Consider the following 23,517-nt stretch of genomic DNA (forward strand, 5'->3'; position numbering starts at 1 on the left):
AGCACAAATAGAAGTGCACAGTGTATCGCCGACTGGTGTTGCTGTAAGAAAAGCCAAACACACAGCTACTGGAACACATAAATCAAAAAATATATAGATACATAAATCAACAGTCTTCTTGTAGTGTGAGTGTGTGTGGGCACGTCCCAGGGCCTCGGGGGGCACACCCCACCCTACCCTCTGGGGTCACCCAAGGCCCTGTGTGAAATGTGTTTGTTGATTTGATTGTAAGCTTGAATCCTCCATCCATCCATCCATCCATCCATCCATCCATCCATCCATTCTCTTCCGCTTATCCTTTTCAGGGTCGCGGGGGCGCTGGAGCCTATCCCAGCTTGAATCCTTTCAGCTGATAATTACTGCTAGATTGACCTGTTATTTCAAATACTGACCTCGAAAAAAAAAGGCACTGCACTCTATAATTATTAGGCGTTATTTCAACGTTATATATTACAAATATTCAAAAATATTTACATTTAGAAAATATCAATTTCAGATTTATTCCAATATTTTCCACAACTGTACAGCTCAATCGCATAATAAACCTACAAACCCGAGACACTAAAATAAAAAATAATTACAGCAGGGACAGATTCTGAAAGCTTGCTACACAGTAGCAAATATTAACAAGTACCCATTACATATTTGAAGTCAACGAAAATCTGACTGTACTGTATTTACCACAAAATATACTAAATATACTACATTGCCAGATCTGAAAAATATCTGCCAACTATGGCTGTTCCTTTAGGCAAAATAAAATGTTTAACATTTATGATGTGATGTCGACCGGCTCTTTAGAAGACATCGTGGCTCTCAAAATGAGTGCTCCCGCTTCCCAGACTTTCACACACAGAGACTCACACTTGCATACACAAATGCACACAAAAGAGACGACTTCATTCAGTCCAGTTGCTATTGACTCCAGTGTTTCCTTCGGCAGTCAGTCATAGGGAGCTGCTAAACAGCACATTTGTGATGAACCATTTCTGTCCAGTGCATTTCTGCAGAGCCAGTTGGTAGCCAAACTCATTGTCACTGCTTGCTACAAGCTCTAGGCATCTCTTTGATTTCCTGTTTTGAATGGATCCTCCCTGAAAAGATAAAAGCAGACTGGTTAAAATTGTGCCAGAATCCAGAAGAGACAAAAAAATGTGTGCACAATATAACCTGCCTCTTTTTAAACCCACACTGCTGTGAATGGTTATAGATGTAAGCTACTGAGGAGCCCTAAGCTGGGGTTTTTTTTTTTTGGCTGATTCACACCATCCTCACTGGGCCACCAGATAGCATCAGCATGGTTAAGGGCAAAAACAGCAACGTGATTACCAGCTTTGTCATTAGCTTTTTTCCTAGCAAGGCTCTGGATAAAAAAGGCTTGACTCAAAAGAGGAAAACGAGACACAAACACAACAACAGACATCCCAGACAAACAGGAAGAGAAATTGAAACCAGGGCATGAAGGACACAAACACCTCATATTAGGTTTCAGAGCTATTACAATATTGTTTAAAAAAAACCCTTCATTTAATAGACAAGAAGTCTTTGATTTATTGGAGGATGGGACATATGGAGGAAGAGCAAAAACTAAGGTCCAGCAATTTATAAACTTTAATATGACATCTGCTGCCAGAGTCTGAACAGAATGAGACCATCAGCTCAGTAAAAATATTGAAGCATGTCTTCATGAAATGAGGCAGGATTTTCTCATTACAGTGTCAGGGCTGACAAAGGGCAAGTGACTGAAGAGGAGGCCTTCAACCGTCAATACAGTGTGGAGAGGGCTGTGTGGGGAGAGCTCTTTTCAGTGCTATGAGAGGAATGCAAAGGGATGTGGGAGGAAAAAGACCCAAGGATTGGACAGCCTGTACAGACCTGGTGCTAAATTATTCTTTCAATGTCTTCACGAGTTTTGGCCCATGTGTGAAGTCCAAGAGACATTTTTACAGATAGCAGATTTGCAGTAACTCTGGAAGTGGACATTTAAAGACCATTAAGACATGCACCACCCGATGGGGCACTGTGTGGCACAATGAAGGAAATAACCTAAAGGATTGGAGCTGTATAGGCACAGATCCCCATTCCTGATATAGAAACAGAATATTTTATATGACAACAGCCTGCTATTCATTTAAGATACTGTTAAGATATGATTTGCAAGGTCAAATCTCATAATGAAATCTGACTACAGAAGCAAAAAATGGAAAATGAGCTCTATTACTTCCACAGTTTCAGCCCTATGCTCATCATCAGGGTGCTCGAACCCCAGTAAACAGGACCTACACCGAGATATGATTATTGCTATTATTTAATAAGGTGGCTTTGTTTTAGTGTAACCAGCCATTGCACTAACTTACCCACAGTATCCTAAATTCTCACTGCTTACATAACAGTTAATGTCTAATAAGCTTAGACTTCAAATATAGAGAACAATGGCTGCTCTATTTAGAGCAGACACCTTCAAACTGTCAGGTTTCCCTAACCAAGAAGAGGAGGATTTTTTCCACAGGAGGGGGAGGGGGGCATTAAACACGAGGCACAGCTATTGCATGAGGTGAAGGGTACCAGAGGGGCACACATGTCTTCTCCATAAGCAGATATAGCGACAGCTGTAGCTGTGATACGATGTAGAAGAATATTGCAACAAATAATTTGGTATTTCCCGTGGGCTGACTGCATTGAGGGGGTGTGCAGTAGCAATATAACCCCCCAAAACACTTTTCCCTTTTCATTTATTTTTATTTTTTCAGGTTACGTTTGTGTCATTCTGAACATCACACTATTTGAGGTTTGTTTATAAATGTTCTCTGATTTTTGAAATGAAAGCTGGGATTAAAGCCCGTCCTCCTGTGTCAGGTTGTACATCTGTAAGGCTGAAGTACAACATGCTTCCAGTCCACAGGCAGTCTGTGGACGGCCCGTCTACTTGCAGAGATGTTGTCAATCATGCACAAAGTATGTGACACAATTGGTCTGTCGCCTATTCTTGCTTTTGCTGTTTCTGGTCCATCAGGCAGCCTTAGAGAAGAGCGAAGTTAGAACATATAAGAAGCTGAAGTGAAATAAAATATAAAAAGCACTGAAAGGTTTGCACAGTGACTACCACTGTCTGCATTTGTCATGCTGTATTTTTTGATTTTTGATATATTTTTTTTTAGTCATGCTTCACTCTCTTTCCTATTCCGACCCACTTGTCAACCAATCAGAATTCAGCAATAGACAGCATCATCCACATTCAGGAATGTGCAGGAAAATACCTCTCTCTTAGCTAACTATATGGAAATCCATTTACAAATGGACACCATAAATTATGCAGAAGAGCTGAGGGGTGTATTATGAAGCGAGGTTGCTTAGGAAGCTATGCCACAAAAAATGTCTCTCTTTTTACCTGGCTGAATCACCATGGTAACTAATGCTGAACACATAACCTGTTTGGGAGCATTCTACTATCCTCCCAACACTACGGCTACTAAAACCACTGAATGAAGCGCAAAATGTGCATATCAATGTCGTGGGAGTGGTGATGCAGATATCATAAGTGATGTTATATTTCATTCTAATCTGGTTTTAAGTCTCTTAACAGAGAACACACAAAAAAAGATTAGAATGATCTGCCAATATGTCCACAATGTCTTCCTTGTGTCTCTTTCCTCTTCAAATGTGTCCAGATTAGAGTTTCAGAGCTCTAATGTGCAGTACTGAGAGCACACTCAGTGCTCAGCGAGTGATAAAATAATAAAACTTGAAATAAAATGCTTATTATACTGCTCTGTGTAATATTAACAAGATCAATGATTTTCTGCAGCATTATCCTATTTGTAAGTATTGCATTTTACTATTTTTTTAATGACCACTTTATCATCAGCATCTTTTTTATCATTTTTTTTGCTGATGAAACATCAAATGCCAGCACGGTGGCACGGTGGTTAGCACTGTTGCCGCACAGCAAGAAGGTCCTGAGTTCAATTCCAACACCAGGCCAGGGTCTTTCTGTGTGGAGTTTGCATGTTCTCCCCGTGTTTGCGTGGGTTCTCTCCGGGTACTCCGGCTTCCTCCCACCGTCCAAAGACATGCAGCTTGTGAGGATAGGTTAATTGGATAATCCAAATTGGTGCGAATGTTCGAATGAATGTGAGTGCGAATGGTTGTTTGTCCCTGTGTGTTGGCCCTGCGACAGACTGGCGACCTGTCCAGGGTGTACCCTGCCTCTCGCCCTATGAAAGCTGGGATAGGCTCCAGCGCCCCCCGCGACCCTGAAAAGGATAAGCGGAAGCGAATGGATGGATGGAAACATCAAATGACATGTGAAACTCAGAGCTTGAAGCACTAAACTGGGTTTAACAGAGAAAGTTGATAATGACCTTCATAAGCCCATTATCTCCAGCTGGAGTTTTAGTTTTTATCAAACTAGCTAAGGCTAAAAAAAAGTGGTATGAATAAAAAACAAAAAGATTTTGTTGTAAAACAAAGGGGGCCTAGCAAAAAAAGTTTGGGAACCACTGAATTAACCTAACATGCATGTCTTTGGCCCAAAAATTACCAGTTAAAACATGTAAACTCCAGATTTACAGTGTGTTAAAAAATAAGATAAAATAATGATAAAACTTAGGGTATGTTCATACCTTTATAAATGTCTTTTTTGGATAATTATATAAATGCAATTGTAACTTAATCTGGGGATGCAGCTATTGTTCTGGCTCTTGCATGGAGGGATGACATATTTATTCTTATTCATGCCTGCAAAACAATTATCCCATTGATTTGCAAACTGGGAAAACAGGTGTCAATAAACACAATGCAAGACTTATTGGAATTGCTGAACAAACCAAAGACCTGGGCGATGATTCACAGAGCTGGAACTTGGCCATTATAAAAGCCAGAATCACTGTAAATCTGTAACACTGGGTGATAAAAGTAGAAACTCGGGGTTTTAATCAGCCAACTTGTCTACATGAAATCTTGGTACGCCTTCTTAAAATGTGTGGATACATATCATAGACAGGGCGGCTGATACTTGAATTGTAACAGTGATTTAAAAAAAATGCATCGCCCACAAATTATACAACCAAACCAAACTCTACGATTTAAGTTTTGTTTTTAATCTACCACCATGTGAGTAATCTACATGAAAGCAAACAATTCATTTATTTCTCAAACTGAGGACAATGGAAATCACACTGTGGCTAATGAGAGGCTTTTAGAGTGAGTAAAGGAGGTGAGGCAATTTTCCACATTTCATTAGAAAGAGATTAAAAATATCTTTATCTAACCAGGTTTTGTGCAGAACAGTGCAGCATTTGAATTAAGATAAATCAAAGTTTTTTCCCTCTTATTTGCAGAGCACTCCTTCTTTCAGAGTTGGAGAAGCTGCATCAAGGCAATCTATTTCTGCTGAAGTTTGACTCCTTGTGCAGCTAAAACTGTGTCAATAATTGATGGCACATTTCAGAGACGTATGCTCCAGCCTGGCTGATATGCCCTCATTCCACTTACTAAATTATACAAAGTTAACTAAAACTGCCACGTTAAGATCAACAAGGGAATGTGTGACATATGATCTTGAGCGTGTGTCTGTTATGCCAAACCAAACAGACACAGGTCTAGAGGCACTGGAGTGAAAACTGTGCTGTCCTTGTTACAGCAAGCCTCTTTAAAAGCACTATTTTGGGATTTTATACATAAAAATGAATCTGATTGTACTCTGACAGCAAAGCAGAGGATATGTGGAGCCAAATGAAAGCACAAAGTAAATCAAAATCCCCCCAGTTCTATTGAAATACCACTGAGCTACTAATGGAGTGAGACAGTCATTAATTTTCAGTGAGTCTTTGTGTCCAAATTAGCTGAAGAGAACTTAAATTGTAAATTAGCCACCTACATGATTATAATATTTTCCTGAATACTTAAACTGATGCTTGAAGTCTAAAACCAAACAGTTGACTGTGTGGACTGTAGATTTTAGGGGATCCAAGATGCATAACGCAGGAGACAGAGAAGCGAGCATTTTATAGTGAGAACCACATCCAAAAAACACAAAGAGAAAAGCAATCCAAGCACAGACACAAAACAGGAACACACACTGGACTTAGAAAATGACATGACAAAGGACAAGGGGAAGACAGGTCTATGTACTTTAAATGGAATGTCAGATTTTAAGTGCTCCCTTAATTATTTTTCAATTCAGTTTTATTTATATAGCGCCAAATCACAACGGCAGCCGCCTTAAGGTGATTTATGTTGTAAGGTAAACACCCTACAATAATACAGAGAAAACCCCAACAATCAGATCATACCATGTGAGCCAGCTACTTGGTGACAGTAGGAAGAAAAAACCTCAATTTTAACACCACAAACTACGAAAACAAAATGGGAAATAACAAAAAGACCCAACTAAATACTTAGACAAGAAAAATAACACTGAACAAAGAAAACGTTGAGAAAAAAGGTAATAATATCCCAAAACTGAAAAGCAATACAGCAATAATAAAACCAAGACAGGGATTTCAAAATAAAACCATTACAAGAATTCAAACCCCAAAACGGATGAGTCAAAACTTTAAATACTACAATATAGAAAACCCAAACTTACATATATAGACGAATGATTCAGCACTCAGAGATAGCGCACGGCCCTGGAACCAGGACACCATTAACACTTAAACTAAACTAAGTGTGTGAATGCCCTTTTTCTGCTATGACACCATTTTTACAAAACTATAAACACAACTTTCTTTCACAGGCTCGAGAAAAACATCCCATGGATGTGAATAAAGTCTGATGGCCTGACCAACAAGGAAGGTGAGATTAAGCTTCATTGATTCTGGGTTTTTTTTCCTGTTTTTTTTTTTTTTTTTTAGTACAGTTTCTTTGACTTTCTTCTCAGGCACTTTCTATTGTTTGAGGGGATTTACTGAAACCTCTTTTCCTCTTATGTTCATACACATACACATTTTAATATCTGCGTGTATCTGTGTTTACCACAGAACAATTGTTACTGCTATGTGTTGCAAAATGAATGAACAACAGCCACAATTTATACTTTCAGTGAAAATTTGGTGCTAAAATGATGGATGGTAATAATGTGATAATGAGTTTTCCAGGAAGTGTTTGGAAGAGCTATTTAAGGCTTTTTCTGAAGATCTGTGCTGTGGGTTTCTTTTTTACCTGAGTGAAGAGCCAGTGGAGTTTCATACGCTTTTCTGCAGCATAGCTGCACTCAATGAGGCGGGGTCTGCTATTCACATCCACCAGGCACTTGTTGTCATCGTCATCAATGGTGGGACTGAGGAGCCCGATGTGGAGCCGCTGAGTACTGGTGTAGTAAACATTCTGAAATAAACACAAAACCCAGCTATAAGCAAACTGCATGCTCCTTTACTGTGCATGTTCAGACTGGCGTGGTTGGCCCTTCTCCAGCTGTATATGCTATACAGGTGTTAAACTATGCAGCAAATGAGGCTTGCTCTTGGGTTTTCTTTCAGTATGAAAGAGAGATCTGTGAGGCTGATTTACATGTATTAAAGATGCATATTTATACTGCTTTCCTGACTGAACACAGGCTAAAAGATAGACGAGGCGAGGCAACAAAAGAAGCTCATTGTTAATTCAGGAATTGGGGGGGGAGAGAAATAATTGTGCTTTCTCTGATGGAAACCTTCCCAACAGCTTTTTTCCAAGGGCAAATGTTTGCTCATATTAAGCTGACAAAGCTGTAAATCATTTGCAAGAATGAAGCAAAGGAACGAGTTATGTATTCACTGACACAAAACTTGCTTTGGTTTGGTGAAGAGCACAGAGTGAAAAACACGACGTCTTGAACAAACATAATGTGCTATGCTGTGTACCGATGATTTGAATGTGCTCAATCGTGCAGGGGTGGAAGGTAAATAAGTAAACTCGAAACTCTTTGATTAATTAATTACATTTTTAAAAAACTAAAAACATGTTATGTTAGCACTCATTTTTTTTTACCAGAGATATTTCAAAAAGATAAAACTATATGACCTTTAACAAAAAAGAAAATGCAGCTGGACGCCTAAAGCAATAAAAAGAAATTAATGTCGCTTTGTTTTTTCCCTTCTCCCGCTAATCAACTCACCAGATTTATCTAGTGACCCAGTGGAGGGGCACAACACCCACATTGGCTGCCACAGTATCTAACTGTGTAGTCCAGAAAACAGTTAAAATTAGCTCCACGCCTCCACCTTGACCAGCCATAAAAAAAGAATAAAATGCTACTTACACATCAATGGATCAGTATCAAGTGTCTGACTAGACCCCTTTGTATGCAGAGCGAGTACAGCTTTACATGAGCAGAACTGTGACTCTAGTATTTTCACATTGTTTACTAGTAGACTTACAAAAGTAAAGGATCCGGGTATGTATACTGGAAGCTTAAAACAAAGGGATAAAAACAAAGCTCAAAGGTGAACACGTTAATTGTGTAGCAGAATTTAAATGTTAAAGAGTGCAAACATCAACGGAGTAGTGAAATCACCAGAGTTAAACTGAGCTTGAAGCAGACAATTACACAGGAACTATGTGGATCTGGGGTACAGATTACCCACATCATCCCCTCTATTATCAGTCAAAGATACTCAAAATACTTTCTTTTATTAAAGTTTTATTAAAAACACAGAGTTAGATTGTATTACTTTTACTCTAATCATATTTGTCTCTTAATTCCCAAATTACTTCCTGCCTCTTTTGCACCAGGCATTAAACAAATCTGATAAGAGTGATTTAAAAAAAAAAAAAATCAGTGCTGCTCACGTTTGGAAATGTGCAAGCTGCCAGGCCTTTGTGGCAGTGGCTTCTGTTGTTGCTGTGCTTAAGTCGGTATGTTTTATTACTGCTCGAGCTAGCTGGAGGGCTGTATGTTTGCTGACAACATGTTCTACTGTGGGAGTGTAAGCTTTGTATTACTCTTTCTTTCATGTGTACCTTGGCAGGTTTCTTTTAGCACATTTATGTACTGCTTTTACCACAGCACTTTGGACACAAAGCCTATAAAAGCAACATCTGCAGAAAGTAGCTGACGCTTAAAATGACTCATTCTGACCGACTAGAGCATGCATTTGCAACAGTCATTGTATCTGTACCAATATAAAAGCAATCCAGGGACTAATTCCTCCCGATGATGTAACACTGAAACATAAAAATAGAGCAGACCAGATTTGTCTTGCAGCAGAGATCCCTAATCTCATTAGAAATGCTGGTGCTACTCCAATCCTTTGTTTGATATGCCTGGATTTATAGCTCAAAACAGATTTATAATTAACAAGTTTTAAGTTATCTAGGCCTGAAAAAAGAGCTGTTTAAGCAGAATAAGGAAATAATAATTATTAACATTCCTAAAGCTTACAGATATATCACCGAAGATTTCTCTGGGATGAGTTTTAAATTGTACAGTGGTGTAAACATCAACACAGGCCACACTGAGTCTGAAGCACATCCAGTAGTTTCATTTAAATAGAGAGGGATAATGTCAGATCAAACCACACTCTATGAGACAAGTTTACAACCATCACAGCAAGGTTAAACAGTTTGAAAACAACCTGCTCAGATGTAATGGAATCGATATGCTGGGAGAGACTGGAGAAAGCAAATGATAATCACGCTGTACTAACATTTGAAGACACAAACTCCCTCCTATTTGAGCTGACATATATCCTGAATAAGCAGTTCAGACAAACAGCAAATAAAAACTGATTAAAAACAAAAAGACAGAGTGTAAACAGAAAGCTGGAGAAAAAGATCAAGGTACAAAATATTGTAATCAAAAACATGGTCTTTGCAACTTGTTTTGTTGATAATGTGGAATTTTATTCCGAGCTGAATTCCTTCAGGAAGGTTCACAGCTAAATTGAGGTGTATTGCGATTAGAGACAAGTTTAATATGTATTTAAAAACACCCGGGACTATTGCTAAGGTTATCTTGATAAGATAAAACAAGTTTGGGTAAGACAACCCAAGATATATAGGTATTATATTCAGTTTTAGTATTTGCTCCATGCTGAAGTGAAGCGGAGACAGAGAGGATGTTTAGGAGAGCACTAACCTGTGGTGTCATCCCGTGGCAGAGATACAGGATGGGCATGTTGTCATTGTCAGGCCCCTGGTCCAGACACAGATCAGTCTTCAGAGAATTTTTCAACTGGGGAAATGCACAAAGAAACAAAATTTAGTTTTTAAAGTCAGTACTATGACTGTGTTTACATGTGGCACAAGCAGGTAACACTATAAACTAAATGAAGTTTGTTATGTTACCTTTACATCCTTTAGAAATATATGCTTCCATCAACAGTAGTATCTAATTTCTACAAGGTTCACGCAGCGAAGTGCCGAGCTTCCATTCAAGCCTGTCATAATTAAAAGACAACTCGATGCGCTCTTTTCTAGTACAGCTTGATTTATTCACCTCCTTTAATTTATTGAAGTAGCTACAAAGAAAACTGAAAAGAAACATGCGAGAAAAAAAAGATTTTTGCTGTCCTGCAGAATTACAATTGTACTCAAAGGGAAAATTCTTGACCACCCTTAAGAGTTTAACTAACTGAGCAAAAAAAGGCAATTATTTAAGGTGGTAAATTACATGTCACTTTATTACTCCGTCGATTGATCCTGGTACCATTTTATAATGCTTGCTGCAGCAAGTGTCTTTTCTTTGTCTGAGAGAAGTCCTGTTAGTTCTTCAATTTGTTACTCCAAATGTGTGAAAAATCGATGGTGTACGGAGGACACTGCTACAAGACAATGATATTTTCTGTGCTGTTTTGTATGCATGGTCAGTTTTATTTATTATGCTGGAGTATGTACTGATTATGATGCTTTTGTAATCCAAAGTACTACATGTCAGAGTCTAAGGAGCTTGGAAAGAAAAGCATCTGGACTTCTTTAAGTTGCTTGAAGACGTTTCACCTCTCATCTGAGAAGCTTCTTCAGTTCTAAGGTCAAATGGTGGAGAGTCCCAGATTTAAACCCTGTGGGAGTGTCCCCCTGAGAGGGACAAAAGGATCCCCTAATGATCCTTTACCTAATCACACGAGCCAAGGTGTGAAAACTGGTGTAGGTCACAATCAGCCAAGGTTTCGGGTGAGCTCATTGTGAAACCTGGCCCCACCCTATCATGTGATTTCCTGAGGTCAAATGGTCCAGGATGTGAGTGGGCGTTAAGGTGTCTGGGAAGGGATCTCAAAACTGGATTGTAGATGGCAGACAGTTGGTGTTGCAAGCCACCGCCTCTGTTCAAACATGGTCGTTCACAGTGGACATAGATGGCTTCTTTCACTCTTCTTTCAAACTATCTGGCTTCTCTTTCCAAAATGTGAACATTGGCATCCTCGAAAGAGTGACCATTGTCCTTTAGATGCAGATGGACATGTCAGAGTACTACATGTTTGATCAATAAGCCAAAAACAGTCCACGAACAGAGCGAGGAAGCTCTGTTCAACTCTGCACTGCATTATTTCTTCTTCCATAGGGGAGGAAATTATTACCGAGACAGTTAGTACTTCCTGATGCAGTGCTTGTTTTTGCTTCGAAAATACTTCTACAAAACTGTGTAAGTTTGGAGCTAAAAACCCAGAAAGACAAATAAGAATTACACTCGCCACTTTATTGGTTATACCTGTTAACAGGAAGCTAAAAACATGAAACATGATTGTATAACTTGAATATAACCAAAATTGAACAATTGAAGTTTGGAAAAACACTGCCTGGTCTGATGAATCTCAATTTGTGCTGGATCAGTCAGCATTTGATCAGTCAGAATTTGTTCTGAACAACACGCAAGCATGGATCCAACCTGCCTCGTATCAATGATTCAGGCTGGTTTGATAGTGTGTGGGAAATTTCTTGGCAAAATTCAGGCTCCTTAGTACCAAGTGTACATCTGAGGAATGTTTCCAGCACCTTTTTGAATCTATGCCACATATAATTAATGCAGTTCTGAAGGCAAAAGGTGATCCAACCCAGTACAAGCAAGATGTAACTAATTAAGAGGCCAGAGAGGTTTACATCCCACAGAAACCATCTAATACCAACATCAATCATACATCTTCACTGTAACTCACAGAATATGAGGTTTAAAGCATAATTACAGGAAATACAGAGGAAAATGGACGTGAGTGGGTCGAAAGATCTAAACATGAATCATGTTCTGAATCCTCTTAAACTAATTTTTACTCTATAAAAATGTAAATCAGAACTGTTACGCTTCATGAACATGACTCAGATTTTGAGGCCCAGAGGGTTATTCATGTGCGTCATGACAAAGGTCGGCAAGATTGCAAGATACAAAGTGCACCGCAGGGAGCTCAGGGATAGTGGTTTGAGCAAGGAGTGAATTAGGCAAAGATGTGAGATCAGAAGAACACAGTTGCTCCGGGGATGTCTACTCGTATCTGATAATCAGTAGATCCACAGGCAGCACATGGCCACATCAACAGTACAGGTCTAAACTATTCTAAAGCTATAAAAACAGTAAATATGTAACAGTAAGCGACACCTATGGGAAAACAGTCACGTTGAACCATCAGGACCTTTAGCTTTTGAAAGATGATGCATGAAACATGTTTCAGAAAATATGTGGGTGGAGTATTGTTACAAGAGAGATTTAAAAATGAAATCCTTCAGATTTGATTGGACTGCTCTAATGTGTGCACAGCAAATACAAAGCTGGATAGGAACAGGAATTAGATACAAAGCTGTAGAGGACAAGATGAGGGAGAAATAAATAGACCTGAAACACGTGAATTGAAAATGTGAGGACATTTTTGGCTGTCGAAATAAAAATGATCAGCTTACCACTTTGGTCAAGACTATGAACCCATGCTCAGAGGTTTAAAACACTACAGATGTGTTTTATGATTGAGCAACATCTTGTTTCTGTTAATTAATGCCGCAACATGACAACAATTAAAAAAATAGCCTACAACCCAACCCGATATCACTGCAAAGCGTGTAACAGAAACACCGGGCCACCGTTTCCATTTTATGCTTTGCTTCTTCAAAGTGTGAAATGGACACGCATGCAGAAGTTTCCATAACAGCAGGCGGAGATAATATATTTAAAGCCAAGAAGTCACTAATGAGCAAGGAAGGTATGAAATACATTCCAGGGTCCTTAATCACTGCAAACAATTAAGATAGGCGGCTAATATGTATTTATAGGGCTGTGCGATATGACAAAAATCTCATATCATAAGACGTTTATCGTCCTGACAACAATATAAATCACAAAAATGTAATATTTTCTGTAAATTCTGTGACGCTCGGGCAACTCGACTTGCGTGAAGTTTTTCCAGCTGGGCGTCCTTTATCTGGATTCGAGTGTTTTAACCGATGCATGAAACTATACATTTTCTTTCAAAGTTTGAGTCTAAGGTTTATTTTTTAGCACCTAACAGCTCTTTTTCTTTTTTCTTTTTTTTCTTCTCATCCGTAAACTCTCTGCATACTCTTTCACGTGATTCAGTTTTATTTGAAAAGTCTCAACAGGATCTTGAGCTTTATTGTGAAAGGTTTAGTAGAAAACAAACAAGCGGACAGCGGAGCCACGCGATGGTTTTACCATCATTGTTGCTAACAACAACATGTAAAAACAGGCACTTGTCCGTGTGGTTATATTAAATATAAGAGAAAGAGAGAACTTTAAGAAATTAATATAGCCACTACAATGACCATCAAAATGATGAAAAAATATTGCTGTAAACAGTTTATTTTACGACACCACGAAACAAACGATAGCGTATTAGGAAACGATAGAAGTTTTTATATCGTATTTGTATTTGTATTTGTATCTTTATTTATTTCAGACATAATAAAACAAACAAAAAAACCAATATATACTCGTCTACATGTATTTTCATTTACGAATATGAATATATGTGTAGATATACACACACACACGTATTTGTACAGACAAACAAGAAAAATATAATAAAATAAAACACATTCGTCTAACATGAGATAACAGTTGTTTGGTCTGAAAAGGAGTAGGAAGAAGTATGCACATACTTATTAACTCCTACCCCTGCTCAACATCTTATTAATCCCACATATTTACCTAATTCTCCTCATCACATATTCCACACAATACACAAGAAAACTTATATCAACAAGGCTGGCACGATATTTATAATTTAAATACGAGTTGACATATTTATACATACAATGGGTGATTGTCTTTTTCAATATCATATCCTTCCAAGAGTAATTTTCGAAGTGTCTTTATGAACTTGCCAATTCCTGAGCATTGCTGTAATTCTGCAGTAAAGCTATTCCACAGTTTTACTCCATAAATAGTTACGCAAAAGGTTTTAACATTTGACCGTGCTTTAAGAATCTTCAGATTCAATTTACCCCTTAGTTCATAGTCTCCTTCTCTGTCATAGAACATCCTCTGTATATTTCTTGGTAACATATTGTATCTACATAATTTTTGCCGTTTTGTATTTTATAAGATCCATAAACTTCAATATTTTTAATTTCAAAAACATGGTGTTAGTATGGTCTCTATATCCAGCTTTACTAATTATCCTGATTGCTTTTTTTTGAATTTTACATATTGGTTGAAGTGAAGTTTTATATGTGTTTCCCCAAATTTCCGCACAGTATTCCAAATATGGCAATATAAGTGAACAGTAAAGTACCCGGAGTGATTTGGAAGGCAAAAAATATTTAACTTTACTCAGTATGGAGACACTTCTTGACAGTTTAGCTTGTACATACTTTATATGAGGTTTCCAGCAGATTTTGTTATCTATTATCACACCCAGAAATTTTGTATCCGAAACTTGCTCTAATTCGACATTATTTACTAATAACTTTGCTTCGGCATCTTTTTTATAATTTCCAAATAACATAAACAGAATAAACTGTAATATATCTGATGTTCTACATATATCGTTGATATAGAGGATAAACAGCTTTGGTCCCAATACTGACCCCTGCGGAACTCCACAAACAATGTCCATACACTCTGATTGTCACGGTCCTGGGTCTCCTGACCCAGCGTTTTTAGTTCTTTGTGATTTTCGTATTATTGTACTTGTGTGTGTGATTTATTCTATGGCTTCTAGTTTTGATCCCTTGCCCTTCATGTCTCCCTGTGTGCCCCTCTGTGTATCTGTGAGCCCTCGTCTCTCCTTATGTTTTATTCCATGCTTCCCCTGCCCATTATGTCTAAGTTCTCCCCGTGCTCTCTCTTCCCCCTGTGTGCCCTCTATGTATTTATGAGCCCTCGTCCCCTTTCGTGTTTATTCCGTGTCTCCCCTGCCCGTTACGTTGGTGTTCTACTCGTGCTCTCTCTCCTCTGTACTTCCTGTTTCACCTCTCCCGTCAGTGTTCAGTTCACCCCGCCCTGTCTCGTTATGATTATCAGTGTCACCTGTGTTCCCCGTGTGTTCCCACTCCCCTCGTTACCCCTCTGTGTATTTCTGTCTGCGTCTCCCTCTGTTCAGCGTGACGTCGTCCCTCATGCTGTGTGTGATTCCCCCGTGTTTCCTGGTGAGCTTTATGTTAGTTTTTCCCAGTCTAGTTTTGTATCGCCTATCATCTTCTGTTACGCAATAAAGCTGCCTTTTGAGTTTATTTCCTCGTGCCTGTGAGTCCTGCATTCTGGGTCCTACTCCTGCCTGCCGCACAGCGATTCGTGACAGTACGACGTCACCAGTAATGGATCCAGCGGACTCACCGTGGAAGCGCAGCTCCCGTTTTGACGGGACTCGGCTAGCGCTTGGAGGGCCTCCGTGCTGCCGCTCCTCACTAGCTGCTTACCCTTCGGTCCACTCACCTGCTTCCTCTCCGCGGACGCCCAGGTCTCGCAGAAAACGCTCCAGCCGGTCCCGGGAGGATTACTACGAGCCTGCAAGCAATCAGCTCACCCCTGCACAAGCCTTCTACAAGATGTTAGGGATTATTATCGTGCCGCCCGACTCACCCAGCGTTTCCACTTCACAGCAGGAGCCTGGGACTCTTCTCGACCAACCGCCTAGGGGGAGTGACAAAGTCCCCCTACATTCGCCTTCTGTGTCGAGGGATAAACGTACCGTTTCCCCCAAGGCCGCTAACGTCGGCTTCATGAACTCTAGATCTTCTGTTCCTCCTGTTCCAGAAAATGACAGTATTTATTTTGAGAGCGATCGTTTCCACTTCGGTTCAAAAGACTGTGCTTCTGATGCTCCTTCGGACCCAGGAGTTAAGACTGTTTCATCTGGAACTGTTTATTCTGGAGCTATGTTTATTCAGTCAGCTGCCCGTCCGCTTTCAGCTCAGTCCCCTGCTCAGCAGCCGTCTGTAGCTCAGTGTCCTGTGTTTCCTGCTCAGAAGCCGCCTGTAGCCCAGACACCAACTCCACCACCACCATTTTCGCCCCAAGCTCTGTTAGCCGCCCGGCCCGAAGCTCTGTTAGCCGCCCGGCCCGAAGCTCTGTTAGCCGCCCGGCCCGAAGCTCAGTCGCCACCTCCACCACATTCAGCCTCGCTTCCCATAGCACAGTCACATCCACAGCCTGACTTACTACAAACCTTATTTCAATCCTTAGCCCAATCAATAGCTCAGTTGGTAGAGGAATCATCAGCCTTATCGACAGCTCAGTTAGCTCCCTCGCAGCCACCCTCAGTTCAGTTAGCTCCCTCGCAGCCACCCTCAGTTCAGTTAGCTCCCTCGCAGCCACCCTCAGTTCAGTTAGCTCCCTCGCAGCCACCCTCAGTTCAGTCTCCTGTGTCCCCGCTAGCTCAGCCATTAACTCCACCACAAGCTCCATTTTCACCTCTACCATCGCTTCAGTCATCAGTTCGGTCTGCCACTCAGTCGCCCTTAGCTCCATCATCCACACTACCACCTGTTTCTCTTCCACCACAACCGTCACTACACCCAGCCACTCAGGCTGCTACTCAGTCAGTCATTCAACCCATAGCCCTGCCGTTACCATACCCCGTAGCTGAGCCACTAGCCGTCCGACCCACAGCCACTTCAGCCACTCCTTCACCCGTTACACCTCCACTACAACCATCACTGCAGTCTCCAGTGTCCCCAGTGCAGTCTCCAGTGTCCCCAGTGCAGTCTCCAGTGTCCCCAGTGCAGCATCCCTTAGCACAGTCATCCACTCAATCACCAGCTCCACTTTCCCCTCAACTATCACTACCACCTCTAGCTCAATCTCCTGTGCACTCACCTCTGGTTCATTCTCCTGTGAAGTCATCTACTCCACTGCCTACTCCACTCTCACCACCTCCGTTACAACAGACATCAGTTCAGTCCCCTGTGCCAGTGCAGACGCCCTCAGTTCAGTCCCCCGTGCAGTTATCTACTTCACCACCATCAGTAGCTCAGCTCCCACTCTCATCTGCCTCTCCAGTAGCTCAGCTCGCACCTGAACCATTGGCCCAGTCCCCGATAGCGATACGGTCTTCTGTTCGGCTTAACATTCAGCCAGGGGTCCCAAACCTCTCTGGCTCTACATCAGCTCCTGCTGGAAGCTCGGATGAGCTCATCCAGGACTCCGTGGCTCCCACGCCGCCATCTACTTCGTCCGCTGGGGGTTCCAGTGAGCCCGGCCAGCACCTCCTCGTCTCCGCTGGAGGGTCCGAGGGGCCCGTTCAGCCTCCTCGTCTCCGCTGGAGGGTCCGAGGGGCCCGTTCAGCCTCCTGTCTCCGCTGGAGGGTCCGAGGGGCCCGTTCAGCCTCCTGTCTCCGCTGGAGGGTCCGAGGGGCCCGTTCAGCCTCACGTCTCCGCTGGAGGGTCCGAGGGGCCCGTTCAGCCTCACGCCGCATCAGCTGGAGGGCCCGAGGAGCCTGTCCAGCCGCCATCTGCGACCGCTTCGTCATCGCCTGGGCCAGCCTCAGCCTCTGCTTCTGCTACGCCTGGCCCGGCCTCAGAGCCTTCGTCTGCTGCAGCCTCCTCAGAGCCTTCGTCTGCTGCAGCCTCCTCAGAGCCTTCGTCTGCTGCAGCCTCAGCCTGTGCTTCGCCTGGTCCCGTCTCGACTGGTCCTGTGCCCACCGGGCCTCGGCCAGTACACCTGACACTGGAGAGCCGCCGCCGCTGCCTTCCGCGCGGCCTTCCGCGCGGCCGGCCCCCTGAACTGCACCGCCTTCGCCTGGGTGGCCGCCGTCGCCTTCCGCACGGCCGGCCCCCGGACCCTCTTCTCCTGGGTGGCCGCCGTCGCCTTCCGCACGGTCGGCCCCCGGACCAGCGCTGTCATCGTCGCCGCCGCCTCCCACGCGGTCGGCCTCCTGAACTGCTCCGTCGTCTCCTTCACCGCCGCCGTTGCCTTGCGCACGGCCGGCCTCCTGAACTGTTTCCGCGTCTCCGCCGTTGCCTTCCGCACGGTCGGCCTCCTGAACTGTTTCCGCGTCTCCGCCGTTGCCTTCCGCATGGTCGGCCCCCTGAACTGCTCTGTGTTTGGGTTGTTTTCTTGGGCTCCGGTGTTTGCTGTGCTCTTCTTTTGTTTTCTGTTCCGAGCCCTCCGTCCTGGGCCCCCGCCGCCCGCCCTGGGTTGTTTTCTGTTTGTTTTTGTTTTTCTGTGTTTGGGCTGTCTGGAGCCAGCCGTTGAGGGGGGGGTACTGTCACGGTCCTGGGTCTCCTGACCCAGCGTTTTTAGTTCTTTGTGATTTTCGTATTATTGTACTTGTGTGTGTGATTTATTCTATGGCTTCTAGTTTTGATCCCTTGCCCTTCATGTCTCCCTGTGTGCCCCTCTGTGTATCTGTGAGCCCTCGTCTCTCCTTATGTTTTATTCCATGCTTCCCCTGCCCATTATGTCTAAGTTCTCCCCGTGCTCTCTCTTCCCCCTGTGTGCCCTCTATGTATTTATGAGCCCTCGTCCCCTTTCGTGTTTATTCCGTGTCTCCCCTGCCCGTTACGTTGGTGTTCTACTCGTGCTCTCTCTCCTCTGTACTTCCTGTTTCACCTCTCCCGTCAGTGTTCAGTTCACCCCGCCCTGTCTCGTTATGATTATCAGTGTCACCTGTGTTCCCCGTGTGTTCCCACTCCCCTCGTTACCCCTCTGTGTATTTCTGTCTGCGTCTCCCTCTGTTCAGCGTGACGTCGTCCCTCATGCTGTGTGTGATTCCCCCGTGTTTCCTGGTGAGCTTTATGTTAGTTTTTCCCAGTCTAGTTTTGTATCGCCTATCATCTTCTGTTACGCAATAAAGCTGCCTTTTGAGTTTATTTCCTCGTGCCTGTGAGTCCTGCATTCTGGGTCCTACTCCTGCCTGCCGCACAGCGATTCGTGACACTGATTGATGTTCCCCAATTTTCACAAATTGTTTCCTGTCTCTCAAATAACTCTTTACCCACTCTAACACCACTCCTCTAATGCCATAATACTCCAATTTATCGAGTAATATTTCATGATTAATTGTATCAAAAGCTTTTTTTAGGTCGATGAATATACTAGCTATACATTGTCTTTTATCTATATTGTTAGTGATATTTTCAATCAATTCTATTAATGCCAATGATGTTGATCTATTTGATCTGAAACCATACTGACTATCCGTTATTATTTTATGTTTGTCTATAAATTTGTCAAGTCTATTAATAAAAACCTTTTCCAGTATTTTTGAAAATTGAGAAAGTAGAGAGACAGGCCTATAATTTGTGAATTGGTGTTTATCACCATTTTTGAACAATGGTGTTACTTTAGCTATTTTCATTTGTGTCGGGAATGTACCAGTTTGTATGGACAAATTGCAGATATGTGTTAAGGGTTTGGAAATGCCCTCTATCACTTTCTTGACTATTTCCATATCTATGTCATCAGAGTCTGTGGAGTTTTTTGTTTGTAATTTCCCAACAATATCAATGATTTCCTTTTCTTCTACTGCCGTTAAGAACATTGAATGAGGATTGCGATCAATGAGTCTGGTTTCTTGCTCTACCGATATATATCGTTATATCGAACAGCCCTATGTATTTAGATGCTAATGTGTTAATAATGTCTGTTTAAATTCTTTCCTGTGATTATTTTCATGTTGGCTAAAAATAAAATGTCTCCCTCTGCTGGTACTGCAGCCTTCTGCAACTTATTGTGACTTCTGCATGGAAATGGACATGGTGGGCTTGTGCGCATATTACCCATTTTGGCCTGATACTGGGTTATCCAGCCAGAGGTAATTCATCAGATCATCAGTTTATCCAGTCTTTTCTTTTATGACCAAATACCTGTGAAAACTAAACAAATTTTCATTCATTGCACTTTTGACTTTGTGCTAGGGCAGATTAGCGAACATTAGGCTAACATTAGCTAGGCTAACATAGTGAATGTGATAAACATTACACCTAATAAACAGCAGAATTTGCAGTTTTATTTATTGTTAAAAAGTTTGTGATTCCCACAGCTTCATACACCAAATAAAGCAGCGGTCCCCAACCTTTTTTGTGCCACGAACCGGTTTATGTCCTATTACAAGCATGGCCCTTTAAGGGTGAAGCCTGATGGGAAATGTATTTGGGATGTGTGTAGCGGGACTGCCCTGGTGTAGTTGTGTGGAGAGAGAGACGAGAAGGGGAAAAAGTAACGGTTAACAACAGAAGAGACGGAAAGAAAATTAGTAAAAGGAATATAATAACTCCCTTGGCAGCCAGAGTTGTGTCGGCGATGCTCGCTGTGAGTAAACTGTTTCAGCCCACTGTACACGGTGTGTTTGTGCGTTGGAGAAGAAATAAAGTTCGGTGAAGCAGTTTTCCTACGCCTCCTTTGATCTTTTTACTAGCGGAGTTGACCTGTACAGTAAGCTAGTTGCCGGCTACGAGCAAGTCACGGAACCTTCAAGTAACTGCCAGAGGTTTCCTTACTACGGTTCGGGGTCGCGGATCTGGCGCGGTAACAGTCCTACAATATTTTCACAGACCGGGCTTTAAGGTAATACAACAAAATAAAATCTGTACCGGTACCAAAAAAAAGATGTATTCATAATACATGGGAAAAGACACAGGGAAACTGAGTTAACGATAAAAACGATCAAAAAATAACGATAAAAATTGATAAAAACCCTGAAAACCATAAATTTCACACCTGAGCCTCAACTCTTGCTCTTGAAATAGTATGTAAAATGAACAGATGTAATAAAATTATTAAAAGTAAGCATTCTGTAGTGAATCTGATTATAAGAAGTGTAATGATGTTGTAAACAGAAAGTCAGTGAGATTTTAATATAAAGACAAAAATAAAAAACAGTAAATACGGCACAACAATGCTCTGTCCTTTTCTCTCCTACAGTCAGTAGGAATAACCCAAACAACCCATGAGCTCTTATGATCTTATGATTAGTCTAATGATTTTTGAACTGATATATCTTCTTGAGCCCCAATGCTCAAGAGGTATGCAACCCACAATGACTTCAAGTTTCCTTTAAGTCAATTCACTCAGTACAACACATAAGTGTGGGATATCATATCCTCGCGTGTCATGGCTGAAGAAACCTTTATTCACGCCTTTAAGGTGGATGACCTGTGATGACATACGCACAGCCCCGCCTGCACATATACCCCCTGTCATCACAGTCATCCCTCAGATTTTACGCTCTTCACCTCACTGAGAATACCTCTGCTGATTTGGGCTAGCTAGCTGTTGCTAGTTAGCTCCGTTGTCTGCCGACTTGACGCAGTTGGAGCACTAACTTCGACTTTTCTTGTGCATCGTTTTGCTTTGCGCTTTGGAATGGACTCCAAACCTAAGCGAGTAAAGCAGAAATCTTTTGTCCACCCCTGTCCTCAGTGGTGCGGTTTCTGTTTTCACAACAAAGACCAGCACGATGCCTGCCCTGTCTGCCTGGGGATTGTCCATGCTAGGAGAGCATTGACAGAGCCGGAAGCCTCTACATTTTGTCACCAGCTCTGGTGCTCAACCCTGGAAAGATGGGTGACGTTTGTGGAGAAAGTCCTGGGATGGACGGCTGTTGCAAGGCATGACACTCTCCTCTCCAACTCTGGGGCCCCGGCTTCATCCGAATCCGAAGACGGATTAAATCACCCAAAAGCGATATTACTAAAACGTGGGACCAATATATAAATTTCCATCACAATAGGTTAACCCTCTGAGCTGTGGAATTGAGTGGAGAAAGTGGAGACACTGCTTTTCCCCCTCTGTTGCCGCCCAAGAGGCACCACTTAAGTTCTGTTCAGGTTGTCAGCCCCAGAAGGCGCTGCACTTTCCTAACACCGTCTCCCAAGCAAAAACCCCTGGCACACAAAATGTCTCAGGTTGTAACTCCTGGTTCGGGTGTGTTAAATGTTCAGGTGACCACATCAAGTATTCCCGCTGTTTTTCATTGTTGTGCCCCAGGAAAGGTGCCTCCAACAAAATGTGTTAATGTACATGTTACCATGTTACAATTGACAACGTCACACCAGCAGTGCTGCAGGTCATCTAGCTGGCTCCCTCAATGGCATGCTTGCGCCACCTCCCCGTGGGTGTTGCAAACCGCAGCTATGGGTTACAGGTTGCAATTCCGTTGATGATTCTCGTTTCCGCAGAGTCATCAACACTACTGTTGGCAACGAGGCAGCAGTGATACTGAGGGAAGAAATAAATGCGCTATTGCAGAAAAAAGCAATATGAGTGGTCCCTGCTTCGGAGACAGAAAATGTTATTTTGTTGTTCCGAAAAAAGGGGGAGGGCTTTGTCCCATCCTCGACCTTAAGTATCTATGAACGTACAAGTTCAAGATGCTAACACTCAGACAGCTTTTGAATTAAGCCGGCCCAGGTGATTGGTTTGCAACAATCGATCTAACGGATGCCTATTTTCAAGTGGCTTTACACCTGAACCACAGGCAGTTCCTGAGGTTTGCATTTGAGGGCATAGCCTATGAATACCTGGGTCTGCCGTTCAGGTTGTTGCCTGCTCCTCGCATCTTTACAAAATGTGCGGAGGCAGCACTCAGACTCTTCAGAGAGAGAGGAACCTGCATCTTAGCCTATCTAGACAACTGGGCTCGTAGCTTGCTCCAGACAGCAAGCGGCGACACAGCTGTCACTGGTTCTGTCACACATTCAGACACTCGGTTTCTTTGTGAACTTTCAAAAGAGCTCGCCAATCCCAAGTCAGCAGATTTCATTCCTGGAAATATGCTGGCTTTCCAGACATGCACGTTTGTTGCAGCACAGAGTGGCCTTGTTTCATCGCTCACTGCCCACTGTTCTTGTCCAAAATCGACCACGATGCACCCTTGGGCATGGACGGGCTGGCGCACCAATGGCCAGATATGCTCCTGTATGCATTTCCCCTCTGGTTCTAGAGAGAGTGCGTTGGCAGTCTCTCTGATTCTAGTGGCCCCTTGGTGGCCCACAAGGTCGTGGTGTGCAGAGATAATCAGTCTGCTAGCAGCAAGTCCTTGGCAGCTTCTTCTCCGCAGGGATCTCCTCTTCCAGACAGGAGGAGAAGTGGTTCATCCGAGTCCAGATCTGTGGCGCCTATATGCTTACCTGCTGAAAGGTCAAACTTGGTTAATAGGGGCCTGCCACCTAGTGTGGTGGCGACAATTCAGAGCGTTAGGGTCTCATCCAATA

General features: G+C 42.5%; 1 protein-coding gene across 1 annotated transcript in view; it reads right to left on the minus strand.

The window, feature by feature from the left end:
- Positions 1 to 475: 475 nt before the first annotated feature.
- Positions 476 to 23,517, minus strand: part of galnt18b (UDP-N-acetyl-alpha-D-galactosamine:polypeptide N-acetylgalactosaminyltransferase 18b) — a 102,091-nt gene continuing 79,049 nt past the window's right edge. Inside the window, exons 9-11 of the mRNA XM_026167872.2 lie at positions 10,061 to 10,156; positions 7,165 to 7,329; positions 476 to 1,094 (exon numbers count right to left, since the gene is read on the minus strand). Of these exons, the coding sequence (XP_026023657.2) occupies positions 948 to 1,094; positions 7,165 to 7,329; positions 10,061 to 10,156 (408 nt within the window). The 3' untranslated portion in view covers positions 476 to 947. The remainder of the gene's footprint in view (positions 1,095 to 7,164; positions 7,330 to 10,060; positions 10,157 to 23,517) is intronic.

Source organism: Astatotilapia calliptera, chromosome 1, assembly GCF_964374335.1.
Source record: "Astatotilapia calliptera chromosome 1, fAstCal68.1, whole genome shotgun sequence".
Taxonomy (NCBI): domain Eukaryota; kingdom Metazoa; phylum Chordata; class Actinopteri; order Cichliformes; family Cichlidae; genus Astatotilapia; species Astatotilapia calliptera.